The 15,168-nt window shown below is 40.9% G+C and overlaps 1 protein-coding gene and 1 long non-coding RNA gene across 3 annotated transcripts in view; one reads left to right on the top strand and one right to left on the bottom strand.

Annotated features, from left to right (window-relative positions):
* rundc3aa (RUN domain containing 3Aa) overlaps positions 1-15,168 on the bottom strand; it is a 41,830-nt gene that overhangs the window by 25,538 nt on the left and 1,124 nt on the right. Inside the window, exons 2-5 of one of the 2 annotated variants that reach the window (XM_010768783.1) lie at positions 7,603-7,730; positions 7,319-7,452; positions 7,126-7,211; positions 6,809-6,898 (exon numbers count right to left, since the gene is read on the bottom strand). In XM_010768783.1, the coding sequence (XP_010767085.1) occupies positions 6,809-6,898; positions 7,126-7,211; positions 7,319-7,452; positions 7,603-7,730 (438 nt within the window). The remainder of the gene's footprint in view (positions 1-6,808; positions 6,899-7,125; positions 7,212-7,318; positions 7,453-7,602; positions 7,731-15,168) is intronic. The other variant, XM_010768790.1, reaches the window with a different exon arrangement.
* Positions 8,566-14,199, top strand: LOC104943391 (uncharacterized). The gene is made up of 2 exons (XR_798105.1): positions 8,566-8,988; positions 11,685-14,199. It is a non-coding gene; the product is annotated as an uncharacterized lncRNA (long non-coding RNA).

The raw sequence follows: 15,168 nt of genomic DNA, 5'->3' as shown, positions 1-15,168 counted from the left end.
GTTCTGCCCTGATGTTTAAGTTGCCTACAACTAAAGGCATGGTCGTGTGCAAGTTTAAGTTTTGCCAAAGCAAAGTGTATTTTTATATTTTGTAACCTTGTGTATTGATTTATGCAGTTCATGTTCAAATTTGATAATGTTCTAATAAACATTTGAGTTAAATATTTTTGTGTTCATTTAAAGCACACATGCAAACATTAAAAAATATCAAATTTATTTTGTTTGTTTTTCTAGAAAAGATTGCACATGCACACCCACACAATAATTTGTAACCACCAATATAGGCTGATATTTCTTATCATAAAGCTAGCACACAATTGCAGACTTTTAAAACAATATGGTCTTCAAGACACCATGGGGAAAGCTTGCACTGTTTGATTATAAAGTTAAATGTACAAAAAAGGCAGTTTGAAAATCAAGTATAAACATTTAAAAACAATTTTACAAATGGACAAAGTACAAAAAGAGCAACAGTCACTCGAAATGAATAGAAGCAATGGTCCATACATAGGAAAGATGAACGTCAGCTTACAGCAGGTTAACAAGGCTGTCCGGACGAGAATTGTACAGAAAGTATTACAGAATGTTTTGCATACATTCTTTTTTGGCAGTTTCAGTTCAACTCTAGTTATAGAAAAAATAGGCTAGATTTTCAGATACATGAGGATGAGGTGAGGAAATAAAGATGGACTGTTTCATTTCACGCACTAAGACGGACATCTGCACAATCCTTTTGGGCAGCTTTGAAAAATACATTGGCTTTCAATTCACCATACATTCACTACTTACTCTACATTAAGGTGTAGATATATTTATTGATATACAGTTCTTGTATCCTGCACCAACCTAAATCGGGACACTGAACAGGCATCAACAGACAGATTGGCTTGAATAAACATTTTTGAGATCTAATAAATGTTGGGTAAGAAGGGTTAGGGCAGCGTAGAGGTAGCCTTGTGTCTCACTGTTAACAGAAACCTTTAGTCTTCTAGTGAAGCTCCAAAGTGTTGCATGTTATTAAAATGCAGTACGATAACAGGGATTTGTTGATGCTATACCACAAAGATCAACTTCCATTTATTTGATCTGTTAATGTAATATAGTTTTCTCTGTAGAGTAGTCATTGTTTTAAACCAGATGTGCGTCAGTGTGGCATTAAAAACAGTTACCTAAAAAACAAGTCAATTTACTCAGCCTCAACATTTGGGATGCAGAGAGAATTTGTTTAATCTATTTTCTAAAATGAAAAGTCTTGACCGTGATAGACATCGTCCCCACAGGAGTCTTGGACAGTTACATGTGAGCTCTGGTCCTAATGGAAACCCCGCACATCACAGGTCAGGATCAACATGTTTATGTGAAGGTACCGATGTAAATGAATAGAATGCGTGGACCTGGGCACTACTGGGCACTACTAACTAACCATTGTGCGATTATAAGGCAAATACATGAAGGTTGGATCTACTAGGCATTTCCATTCAGGCTGCAGAGATCCTGTAGTAGGAACAGCATGTGCTTCCTTTTCTTTTAAGGTTTTTTTGGGGGCGTGACATTTCTTCTATCACAGCTGTTGAGCTAGGGCAGAAGCGTAGGAGTTAATTCTGCTGATTTGTCACAGTACACTGCACAGCCATGCTGTAGTGTAGTACTGCATGCTCTCTCAGGGGTCAGGAGGGAATGTGCTGAAGTAAAGCATGCAAACCTTTCATACATTTTATGCAACTGGCTGTGTGGAATAACTGTCTTTCTTCGGATTGAAAACTGAACACCCATGTTAAATTGATCCCTCTGGGTTTGATTGACATTCTGATTTCTGCACACAGACACAGCTAGGACTCTTAATGTGATACGTTTGGTAACTCACAATGTGCAGACTGCCCGGCCGTGTCTCTGTCAGCAAACATCAGTCAGACTTGGAGGTAAGATACAGAATACTATACCGGCCGACACAACGAGGTCTCAGGATCATAATATGAAATGTGGTATTGAAAATATGTAGTTAACAAAATACAAATATTCTAGTATACGATGGATGTACAAGAATAAAGCATTTGCTAAGCTTTTCTTTTTTTAAAACACTACAAGGAAGTATGTGGAGAAATTATTTTACAGCGCCAAGTCCTTGCAACAGTGTCTTTCCTTTGGAGAGCAGTCCTTTTTTTCCTTTGGAGGAGTACAGGCTGGCCGGGCCGGAGCCGGGGGGGTGCGGGCGCTCTGTGGGAGGGCCAGCTCTTCCGGGCCGACCCGAGTTTTCCAGTGGAACCTAATGGAAGACCCGTAAGGGACAGTTGAGGGTGTTAAAAAGTCAGCCGTCTCTCCCCCCTCAGTCACTACTCCCCGACTCCTAAGTCCTCTCTGCCTCAGCAGGGCCACCACAGATCTGAAGTCTACCTCCCTGGACGTTGTCCCGTGCACTCAGGTAAAGATACACTGCCCCCTCCCTCCTCCCTCCTCCCTCTATCAGGGAGAATCAGCATTTTTTTTTTTATGAAGCTGCCAGGAATTAGCTACAACAACACAAAATGTAAGCATGACACTAACAGACTAACTTTCACATTATTTTGTCGACAACATTTCCCCAACAATAAATATCAAGGATAGGGCAAATCCTCTCACTTCAACACATTTGCATTTTGGGAAAAGTGGGACATGTTTACATCACATTCACTGTCCTTCCCCTTAAATATGGATATTTACTGGTACAACTGGGTCACAGAGAAACTACTAGTCACTATTCCTTTTCTGTAATCATGAGCTAAAAGGCTCCTTTAAATTGCACTTTGGAAAGACAGATGGTCAAAGATTCCATTTATATAAACATGTGGTTAAAACACCAGAACATGTAACGTATCAAAATCTTTTGTATTTCATTATGCTGACTTTAAAGCGGGACTGTTAAAAACAAAACATGCCTACACTTGCATATAAAGAGTTGTATTCACCTTATGGTGGCTACTGTTAGCAGTAAATTAGGTAGGTTGGTAGTTATTGCTGTAAAACAAACACAACTGTCAGATTTCTAAATGCTGAACATGAGTGTAGCAATTCAGCATAATCTGACTCATTTGTAACCGTTAGTCCGCTAAAATGTTATAGTCACGCTTTAATTCAATAATGATCCGTTGGCAATTTACTGTGATAGTTACTCTTGGTTCACAGCATTAGCACTGTTTTAAACTTCAATGCTTACGGATTGGATAAACATGGACTGTTATTATATTTGCATAAAGTAATTTGTCTTACCATTTCACATTATTCTTTGCATACAAGAAAACAATCCCAAATTACTTTTGAACTGCAAATCCAAATTCAATATTTTCATGGTATCATTCTTTGGAGTTTTGCATAGAATTTGAGGGTTTTCTGCACTGGGAGTAGTCTTAAGTACTACTCATTTAGAAATGATTTTGAATAAGTGCGTGTAATTGTGAAACTACGGCCTTTTAGCTTACCATGAGTTACAGCAGGAGACTTATTGCAGGAGACGAACATTGTCATGTACAACACTCAGAGAAACAACTGAAGATACCATACTTCTTGTCTAATGCATTGGCTGGGGTGACGGTCGCCTACCAACAAACAGTATTGAGGGTTGAGGTGAAACAAAGAGGGATCTAAGACTACCCAAAGGCATGGCAGCACTGAAGGAATGTCAGATAAAAAACACATGTTGCATACCAGACGCTAAGGGTACCCTTGACATCTGCATTAGACGAGGGGAGCGTAATCTTGGTATCCTCAGTTGCTCACTTACGTGACGGAAACAGAGCCTTTAAGGTGTGAAATGAACACTCTTCTTCTGTTTTGCCAAGCGGGTGAGAAAAAGGAATAAAACAAAATATGGTGATGGCATTTCAATAGTTTGCACTATGACAAATGGCAAATTAGAACACAAGGAAAGAAATATCTGATGACACCTACTATTCATATTTCAACAATTGCATTATTTGTTAAACACAAAAACAACATCACATATTTACATTTAGTAAATCATTACTTCTGAAATTATTCTCTGATGGCAACATAGGCTAAGTGACCTTTGCGTGCTACTTTACAAGAAAGCAATATACAAAACAAGGCGTTCAGGAGCAGATACAAAAGTTGTACTACACTAGACTCTTCTTTTTAGAAAATGTTCAAGAATTCATGCATCTGGAATATAGGACATGCTGAGCTACAGACTACATAGTTCATCTTTCAGTACAACAAAACTATTTACTCTATTATAAATGATTTGAGATCAGACACAGAATATATTCATAAAGCATCTGTTAGAATGCTAAATATGCATGTGCAAAAAGTGTTAACTGCTCCTTTTCAAGACATGACAGAACAAGTAAAAAGTCACTCTCATTGAGAATGCTTTATGAATACAATATATCCATGTGTTATACAATGCACAACCCCCCCCCCCCCTTTCACAGCGGTAAACATGAAAAATAAAAGTACCTCTGTCAAGTATTAGTCTTAAAATTTTATTTTTTCATAGATCTTAGACATCTATTTATTTACAGTGTAATGCTCCAAAGTCAGAAATCCCATTGTACTTCAATGAGACACACACGCACAGACACGGTACTAAAAGAGATAGAGGGAACTGAAAATGGATGACAGAGGGCTAGTACTGCGAAGGAGCATGTACCCTTTTGGTCTTTATCCGTGCAGGAGTGTCCTGGGGGTATCGAGATGGTGAGTCAGTGAGAAAAACCTCCACATCGTCAGGCACTTCTTCTAGAAAGTTGGAAGGAACTAGTCCCTTGTGTCCATTGAGCTCGCCCTGAGAAGCACACAAGGACAGTGAAACACATCTGAGTTTAGCTTTCAACGAAGGTTTCTCATTTCTCTAATTTCCCCTCGAGCGCCGAGGAGGCTCTCTGGAGGAGCTATAACCGAGGAAACATGGTGCGTCTCACTTCTCTTATTTTTCATTTCCTCGCTCCTCGGGCTCGGTATCACCGGAAGTCGATTTGTCTGCGCCATCTTGAGTAGCGTCCCAGTGATCTTATTTTTGCCGGAGGAGTGATAACGGAGGAGCGATAATCGAGGAACCACCAGACCATCCTCCGGTGAAATCCTCAGACACTCGCCCCGCCCCCTTACTGTGTATCGCTCACTGATTGGACGATGCAGCGCATGCACTGATCTGACTGCTGTCAGACGATCAGCTGTGCGGCGTCATCACAAACGGACGTCGCTTCACGTGACGCTCCGGAGGAAACGACTTCCCATTGCTCTTAAAACTAATTTCCCTGCTTCTCGTGGTTTCCTTGCGTCCCTCAATGCTTCCCTGGTGGGAGGGACTAGTCGCAGGGAAACAACGCAAGTGAGGGACGCAAGGAATCCATTTAACCGAAGTGAGATGCAGCTAAGGAAACTCTAGGAACATCGATGGATTACTGAACCCCCCTGCCTTCACCTAAGAAAGACCACTCAATGAGAGAAGCACCAAGCACTCAAAATGACCACAAACACAAAACAAACAATACAACACGATTNTAAATGAGAATCGTATCTGTGTTGTTGATCTGTAATATTACAGTGTTACGTTGATTTGTTTGTCTTTCTCGGACCATGCACTACGCATTTCAGTGGTTTTGTGTTAGAAAAAAAAGCAACCAATCAGATCTTGTTCTGGGTCTCTGGGTAGAATATCCTTCAACCAAGGTATTCTACATCCTTGATAGAATTCCCTGGCCCTTATACTGAATGAGAGCGTACGTTTGGACTGACAGTTTGATCAACCAATCATATATTGATTTGTAGCCAATGGGCGTATTCTTTCAGAGTTTCCCTCGGTTCCAGGGTACTCTAGAAGGCCCGCTAGTTAACTGGCTCGAGAGAGAGACAGAGGATCTAGATGAATGCCACGAAGCAATTCATGCCGTTTTATTGTTTTTAACGTTGAAATGACAAGTGCAACAGGTGAAGATGAAGTTGTTGCGGAATTGTTGTGAGTACCCTTTTCAAGACGACAATTCAGTGAAAAGACAGATATTATAATGGCGGAGGGTGTGTGTGTCTACAGAAGGTCCAGTTGTGATAGACACGGTTCGCCACTGGCATACAGTGCAAGTACAATGTAAGATATAATAACCCATTTTAGTACCTCAGCCAAGGGGGATTTGGTTTGTTTGTTGGTTTGTCAGCAGGATTGTGGAAAAGCTACCGGCCCACTTTTCGTGAACATTAAAGTATATTCAAATCATAAGGTGGATACATTCATTTTTTTTTTTCACTTAGGGAAACGCTCTGTGTGGAGGTCTGCACTCTGAAGTGAGCTTCTAGTAGTGCATAAATGTCAGACGTACTTTCCTTTACATAATTTAAACGGTAATATATTAAACATGAGAAAGTGCATACACATCATCAATGTATTATTCATGAAAACATACTACCTACTAATACCTTAACAGTTACTAAATTTAGGTGTAGAAATGTGGGGTACATGAGGTCAAAACATATTTCAAAAACAGTGAAATTATATTTATTTGATATATTTCTATAACAAAATAAATAAACATGCTTTAACTTATTATTTCAGTATTATATGTTAAATTATACTCATAAAATAGAATATCCTTTACCCTAATGTATATTATATCTTGAAGACTCCTAACAATAATTCCTAATTATTGGGTTGAAATGAATGGAACAGGCAAGAAAAGGTTCAAAGACTAACCTTACTTAGGATACTTATAATAGCTTTCAAATATAAGCCACCTAACTTTGTCAATTTAAAGGAGCCAGGTGTGTACTGGTTCGTGTACTTTCATATTTAAAAATCAGAGTATGCAGTGTAGCTCTTTACCTGAAGTCAATGGCACTCAGTCCAATCAGCATGCCAGTCAGGACCTGCGCCTCTTCTCTCAGCATAATGGCTCCATCATCATAAAACCTCCTGTCAAGAGAAAGAGTGGTTTCATCTCAGAACTTTAGGATATAATAATGATAGCTGTTAAGCCTTTTACAGTTGTTGATGCTAAACATCTGTAGGAGCTGTGTAAGTGCCTCAAAGAAACGTAGGTCTTTGAATTAGACTGATTATCATGAACAGCCATAACCACCATGAAGCAGGTGTCACTTCAAGAAATGTATTGTTTGTCCTTTTAAATAATGGATTATGACCTGGTTGTTCTTGTGTCCCTCAGAGCAGTGGACACATATTCAGACAGACGTTTCTCCATCAGCGCCACCCGAATCCATGCCCGCCCCTGTAAGACAACATCAAAAGTGAGTAGGAACAGATGGCTTTCTGAGCGGCTCTGTCTTGCAATAACCCACACACATACACACACAGTTCTGCATAAAGTGTCCTTGCCTTGGCTCGTGATGTGCTGATGTTCTCTATGTTTTCAATGCTGGCGATGCAGTTGTTCTGCACCTTGCCGCACGCCAGCCGGATATACTCCCAGAAACTTCGCTGTCCATCTGAGCTGAACCAGCTTCCTGAACCTGATACAAGATCACAACACAGCAATGAATCACATCTGCTCTGAAAACATGAATGCCCCACATGTTTTAACTATTTTCATCATGACATGTTAATATACATTTGTCTCATGTTGGTTAGATTTTTCCATCCATTTCTGTGCCATATGTTACCTGCAGTGTTACCTTTGAAGCGGTGGCTGAGGATGTGCTCTAAAATGGCGGCAAAGTTAATAAACTCCTCGGAAGAGTCGTCTATGGGCTCTGCTGTGTACTTCTCTAGGAGAGTCTTTACAGAGAATCTGAAAAAGAAGCAGACAGAGAAAGAAGAATTAGAAAAACACAAGAAGGAATGGAGAAAATATGCGAAATTAAGGATTTGGACTTTCTGTTGGTTGTGCGCTGCACTAGCGGCAGCCTTTTACTGTACCAGAGCAGACAAATGTACTACTGTATTTGAATCCTTCAACAATAGCGGTGAGGAGTTTTTTTTTCTCTTTTCTTTTTTGGGAACCATGCCATCTTATTGCACTGAGGTCACCCCAATTGTCTTGTGTACTGCACAATGTACCCCTTCAGTGCATTGGCAGTGTTACCATGAAAACAATACAATTAACCCCCTGTCTTTTCAGCCTTTGTGCACGCTGTGCTTCCAGGTCCCCTTGGGTCTTGTCTCTCTGAGGGACCGACCAGCATCAAAGAATAATCCAATAAACCCCCCCCCCCCCCCCCAATCTTTACATGGTGGTCTGATCTATCTAGGGCAGTCGCAGCCACAGCTTAGGGTTTGTTTTCTACCCTGCTGCCACACAGGCAGTGGTGCAGCGTTCATGTTAGGAGCCAGCATTCAGGCACGGGCTCGGGCTGACGGCCGCTGCTTCTACAATGGGCAATACTAGCATCACCGAGGGCAAGACTGCCATGGCAGTGGGAAGCACCTCCATAGCCAGGGGAAAGACTACTGTAGCCATGGGCAACTCCTCCGTCTTCAGGGGAGTGACCACCACCTCCATGGGAGATTCCACCATCCAAAGGCAAAAGACGACGGTGGCTCTGGGACGGGCCAGCTTCAGCCGGGGAACCACAACCACCTCCTTCCGCAAAGCCTTGATGTCCAAGCGCAAGAACACCTAAATGGACAGGACCCCTGAAGCCAGGGCCAAGACACCCAAAGCAGCCAAGCCGTCCAAAAAAGACTCTAACAATGAGTGGAAAACCACATTCTTGTCAAGCAAGACCTCCTTCACCAAAGGCAGGGTTTCAATCCTGAGGACTAAGTACGCCATCTCCTGGGGTAATTCCTCGATCTCCTGGAGCAGAACCACCGTAAATTTGGGCAACACCATTGTAGCGGTGGGCAAAACCTCGGTCACACGAGGGGAGAACACCAGCTCTCTCGCTACTCTGACCTTCACCCATGGGACCAAGTCTGTGTCAGTGATTAAAACCACCCTCATCAGGGGCAAAGAAACGCACAGCAACATCTACTGGAATTTTCACACATGATTCCGCCCCACAGTTTAAAATCCAAGGATATTTCTATCTGCTCAGTTTTAGCAGGTCAGTAGTAAAAGTCAATAAAAAAAGAGTTGCTATGCTTATGTTCAGTGTGTGACATCATCTGTTACCTGTTGGCACAAGGTGCATTTGCAAGTAAGAAAGTGCTAAGGGAGTAGCAGAACTAATGGGTTTGCAATCAAGAGTGAGATTTTCCAAAGCCACGCTGAGTGTGTTATGCAAATGTAACAGCAAGAGATGTTGTTTTATGGTGTGTCTACTTGGCAGGGAGGGAAAATGTGTAACAGTCGTGTGGGATGTATGTGGTGAAGCACAAGAGAGTGTGTGTTTGTTTTTCATCAGCACTGTTCTCCTGTACATTGTGCATGTACAGTCATCAACTTGTCAACATCTTTGGTGCAAATGTAGTATTTTAACATTGGTTGTTAGCCTGCATTTCCATTACATAATTTTTCTCCAGAAAACACAGTTTTGAACTAGAAAAACTGTAATGTAACAATGCTCATAAAGTAACATTTTTAAACACTGCTTGGCTTGAGTGTTTTGTAAATAGATTTGCGTTTTTGTGGGATATATTCTATAACCTAAATGACATGTTAGAAATAAAAGACTCAAATGCTTTTATGAGTTGCAAACAGTTCAGCAAGGACACAAATGGGTAGTAAACAGCATCTAAAGGGACCACACCCATATTTTAGATGGAGGGACAACATAAAAAAGGAAGGGTGTAATTAAAGCCTCAGCTTCACTTGGAGAACATGGAACATATTCATCCTTTCTCTTGTCAAATCTTTAACCGTGCCACTGATTTCACATATGGTATATACAGCCGTACACAGAGGCTATGTCCTACAATCAGAGGCTATAGGGAACAATGGCTCAGAAGAAAGTGATGTCACCACAGAGTGCCCCCGTTGCAACAATGTGTCCTTCAACCGTCCGGTGTCGTCGTGGAGATGGGACAATCACTCCACTGTCCCCGTCCCCCCAGATAGGCTGTGGCCACCTACGGCTGCCTCTGTCCATTCACAGGGACACATGGGTGGTATGTGGCCTTCCACAGCCCACGTTGATCATCTCAAGGAAGGCATTATGTGACACGGGGGTCGTGCTATCCACGCTTAGCATTCTGGTCTGCTCTGGACAGTAGCTGATGTTACTATTATCGCCGAGGGGCAGAGCGGGACGTGCTGCATGAGTGTGCGATGCTTTGCATCGAGTGAGCCCCAAAACCCGTCCTCGAATCTGGGTCAGGAAGACAAACCTCTCCTCAATGGGCAACACCAGCTTCACCGAGGGGAAGACGGCCTTAACCCTGGGCAACACCACCATAAAGAGGGGAAAGTCCAAGATTGCCATGGGGGGCTCCTCCATCACCAGGGGCAAGAGCACAACATCCCTGGGCACCTCCACCATCACCAGCGGGAAGACCAAGATCGCACTGGGGGCTGCCTCCTTCAGCAGGGGAAGCACCACCACCTCTTTTCGGAAAGCCCTCTTCCCGAAGCGCAAGACTCTCTAGATGAAAGGGGAGCTCATTGTGGGGTGGGGGGACTGGCTCAAAATGTCACAAGAAAGAAGAAAGAAGTATCAGAGAGAACATTTGGACATCACTTCAGAATCTGCACGGGATCTGTTCCAATTGAGAGGCAAAACTGGAATACATTTACTTTTGGACCTTTGACTTGTTTAGAGCTAAGCCGGATTTATCAAGGGAACAGGTCAGTGGCATCTAAATTCTGTCTCATGATGATATCTGCATAACAAAGTGGGATGTTAGGATGTTATGTGCTGTATTCCACCATGACCCGAAAGGTACAAAAAAAGAAATCCACTCCATGCCAGTTTGCTAGTCAGCACAAATATTGTGTGTTGAGGCAGAAATTCCCAATCATTGTCAATTGAAACTTCCTAAAGAGATATGTTCCTTTGAAATGACTTTGTCTTAAGGAATCCCATCACTAATGACATTTTGTTCGATATGATTAAGTCTAAGATTGTATTATTTATTACGTCTAAAACTTAGGAAAAAGAGTGAAAAATATGGTCAAATCTGGTTATTTGTGCAGACTTCAAATCACAGAACATTTTAAGAAATCAAGCAAATTCCTCATTACGCAGAGGGCCAAGCCCTTGGAAAACCACCAAGTGCTCCCATAAGTTACCCATGCCCAGTATAAGCCTGTCATAAATGGCTGCATGTGTGTTGATACAATCACATTTTGAATCAGAATAGATGAAGGGTTAGGGTTAAAAACTGTTGCAAAAGGCCATTTCTAACCTGATAAGGCAGCAGCGTTATCTCAAGAGGAGCATTATAGCAACTTATTTCAAGTGAACTGAAGTCCTTTGATCTGAAGGGGGATTGCTGGCATTCCTCAAATGCAAATGGATGGAGTGGAATAGCATAATGTTCTTGGTACGATTTGACACTGAAAAACAACTGCAGGGCCTTCTGACAAGCTTCTTTTGTGCCCCCTCTCACTCAGCTTGGGCTGCAGCCAAGCCCACTCTCAGCTCTGTTGAAATGCTCTGTTGTTCTCCTCTCTCAACCCTCTACTGTACTTTCACAAGTGTGTTTGATCAGTAGCACCACCTAAGATAACCAAAACTGCATTTATCAGCAGTGAAACCTAATCTAAACACATAAGGCTTCACATTAACCCTCTCAGATTCCTTTTTCTTTCCCCTGACTCCTTTCTCTTTCTTTCTCTTCCTCTTCCTGTCTCTCTCTTTAGTCTTGGCATAACCAGCAGGATCAGATGACACAGGCAGACTCCTCACTGGCCGCAGCATTGTGTAACACCAGCCAGTGCTGTTGTTTATCGTCCTGGACTGTCGGGGGAGACGTCCTGTACTGGATCTGCACAGACAGCCACAATAAAGAATGCTGTGCGCTTTGATAAATATTAAGACCAGAAATTTGAAATAATGGCCCAATAAAAATAGTAAAGACTTAAAAATGCAACTTCAGCAGGGTGTGTCTCTCTCTCACCAGCCCCGTCTGTGAATTGGCGTCCAAGCAAAGTGTTTCATGGTCAGAGGAGGTGAATAGGGATTCATGTGCAGTGAGGACAGTGAGGGCATTGGGCGGGGAAGTGATGAGAGTGTAAAGCAGGTGTTTGTGGGGTGAAATGAAGAGTAACAGGGTGTCACAGAGAAATTGCTGGTGGGAGAGAAGGCTGATCCTATGCTGAGATTAAAAAAATCGTCATACCTGCATATATTACTGCTGTAATTTCACATACTTGATGGTATAGTAAATAGGAAATATGGGAAGAATGCAAAAAGGCTGCACATAATCTGAACTTTAACACATAGTCATTCCAGACATGAAAATAGTTGTTTTTATTGTTTCTTTCAAATTAAACTGAGAGGGGGAATGTGGCACCTTTTACTTTTGTTTGGGATTTGCACAAGACATTTTCTTTTCCTCTCAGGCCACGCTCCCAGAAGGGCTCAAACCTTAGCAAATATGCAGCACATCGCCACCCTCCCTGTCCCTTTTGTTTACAGAGAGCAGCAAAGGGATAACACCTTACATCAAACCTGTCAACTCTCACTCATCTTATCTATTTTTTCTCAGGTTCCCTGTGTCCACGGCAACACTGCTCCTCCTGTCATGGACCACTTAGCCAGACACAAGCAACAAAACAGTACATTTTAAATATATCACAGATCAACAAGTCACCTTTAAACATATTGCCTTGTGATGTTAAACAATGTTTTGGCTCGGGTAAATAAACTATAGATGGATGGAAATTCCCAATGACTAAAGAGAAAGATTCAGCCCTGCCATGTTTACATAAACCTGTTGCTAGTGGCAACAGCAGAGACACTGCAGATCACAATGACACTGCTGTCACCATGGACATGATAAATATATCACAAGTCTTTCTAAAGTCATTAAGACAAAGCCCCTCTGATTTGTTCTGATGTGGTCAGGTATTAAACATTATTATAGCTAAAATCTTTAAGGTCAAAGTATAAAAAGTAAGTATTGTTCTGGTGAAAGCATTTGGATAAACTCAAAACGGCCTGAATATTCTGCTTAATAGACATTTTTAAATGTGTACACCTGACCTTGTTATTCTAAATTTTAAATATTTTTGTGTGTTTAAGTCTCTGAAACTGTTCCCTGTGGTGATGCAAATGTTTGATCAGGTTTTCCTTTATACACAAATGTCTATTGCTGTGCATATGTGTTTTTAAGATGACACTTGTCAACACAAGGCACTGAAACATTGAGCAGATCTCTGTGCCTGGTGCTGGTGACCCACATTATGCCAGATCATGTGAATACACTTTCTTTTTCTGATATGCCAGTTTGTTTTTGTTATGACTTCCATTAACAGACAGGGGAACATGTGACATTTCTGGACCCTAGACCTAAGCATAAAAAGACCCCTTTTCTAAAGTTCCACAAAAAGACATATAACTATATCCAACGACTTGTTGGGAAATGTTAATCTCTGTGTGTGCCGATGGTATTTTAAACGTGTATGATGTGACACTGAGAGAAAAGAGGTCAGACTTTATATATACACAAACAATTATAAGGGGAAAATAAAGGCTTGGCCTGCACTAATCTAGCACTAACGTCAGCTCAGTTACTGTGGCCAGGCAGCAGTTAAAGCTGTGAAGGTAAATGTGTCTCAGCAGCAACACAGAGCCTGGATCCTGTATGCTGCACCAACAAGACGCCCAGTCTGCTTTAATGCACAGCTACTGCTGATTCAGGATCTCTCTCCTAAGAGATCGTACAAACAACCTTTGACTACTTGAATCATCTCTGACCAGAATGGCATCAAGAAGAAAAACATTTTGCTTTAAATAGGTCAGGAAGTACATGCAGATGCAGATGCAGCGACACAGACACGCCTGGAAGAAGATGCCCTCCAACTGAACCTAATCAATGTCATGTAGTTCATTAGAAGATAGAAAGAAAATATAGTAAGCATTACTGATGGAAAGCTGTTTAAGATTTATTTATGTCTTGTCTTGTCTGTTTGTCTTTAAAAAGCCTAAATGATTAAACTGGTCTTAGTAGGGTCAGGCCAACCCGAAAACAACAATGTTTTTGTTCTCTTGCTAAACTTTCTCTGTTTTGTAAGTCAATTGTGATACTTTTCTTTCTTTGCAGGCATGCTATGTGTTTCATTGTGTGTTTAGCTTTACTGTACCTGTCACTAAAATGCAGATAGGACCTTGGATAGAAAGGTACTGGAATAAAAACGCTTGATTGTTTGTCTATCTAAGTGTCTGGTTCTTTTTTAGTTTGTCACTATGTACATTCACTGTATATAAGAGACAACAAAACAGAATGGAGGTAAGAGTGAGGTGTGGATGCATGATGTCATTTTGGCTCCACGCCTGCAAATTCTACACAAGTAATTATGTTCCAGTCTGACTAGAGTCAAGGTGCAAATCAACACCCATATCGATGCAATAATACATTTGATAAGAGCATTATAAAAGGTATGAAAGTAAAAATGTAATTCCTACAAGGCTCTTGTGATATCACAAGACATTCAAATACTATTAAACATAATTATGGACAGACAGTTGTGTTGGTTGGCCAAAACTAGCTGTATGAAGACATTTTTCACAAATGTTATAGACGAATAACAGTAACACAAATTAGTTTTGTAGCAATATGAATTAAAGACAGTACTTTATAAAACACTGAGACAATAATAAGAAGCTTTTCATGACTACAGTTTATTTGTAGTTCACTTATCTGACATCAAAAGGGATATACTGAAAACAACAGCTACTCAGTATCCCTTTTGAGAATAATATATAACTTAGATTGAAATTGTTGGAATATCAATGCAAAACATTGATGTATGTATGCGTTTTGGACTAAAACACAGAAAAGAATAAATGATAATTACTAATAATATATCATTGAGTCCTTCAGACACTATTTAGTTCATAGAAAGGATATTTTTTGAAATACTACAATACATTTTAAGCAAACTTTTCTCTATGAGCACATACAGGCAAAATGACAGAAATGTAATAAAGAGATAAGAATGAAACACTTTAATTTTATTAATGTTACACGAAATAAACCAAATGTTTTTAGAATAGTTTTTTGGTAAGTGCTTTTATATTTCAAGTGAGTATTGGGTACATTACATTCATGTCCTCTTGGCTCATGAACATTCTAAATTTTAAGGAAGGTCAAAAAAGGATAGAAACTACTGACTTAGATCA

Source organism: Notothenia coriiceps, unplaced genomic scaffold (assembly GCF_000735185.1).
Source record: "Notothenia coriiceps isolate Sejong01 unplaced genomic scaffold, NC01 NC01_scaffold00000339, whole genome shotgun sequence".
Classification (NCBI taxonomy): Eukaryota; Metazoa; Chordata; class Actinopteri; order Perciformes; family Nototheniidae; genus Notothenia; species Notothenia coriiceps.
This window is presented reverse-complemented; position numbering and strand designations above follow the sequence as displayed.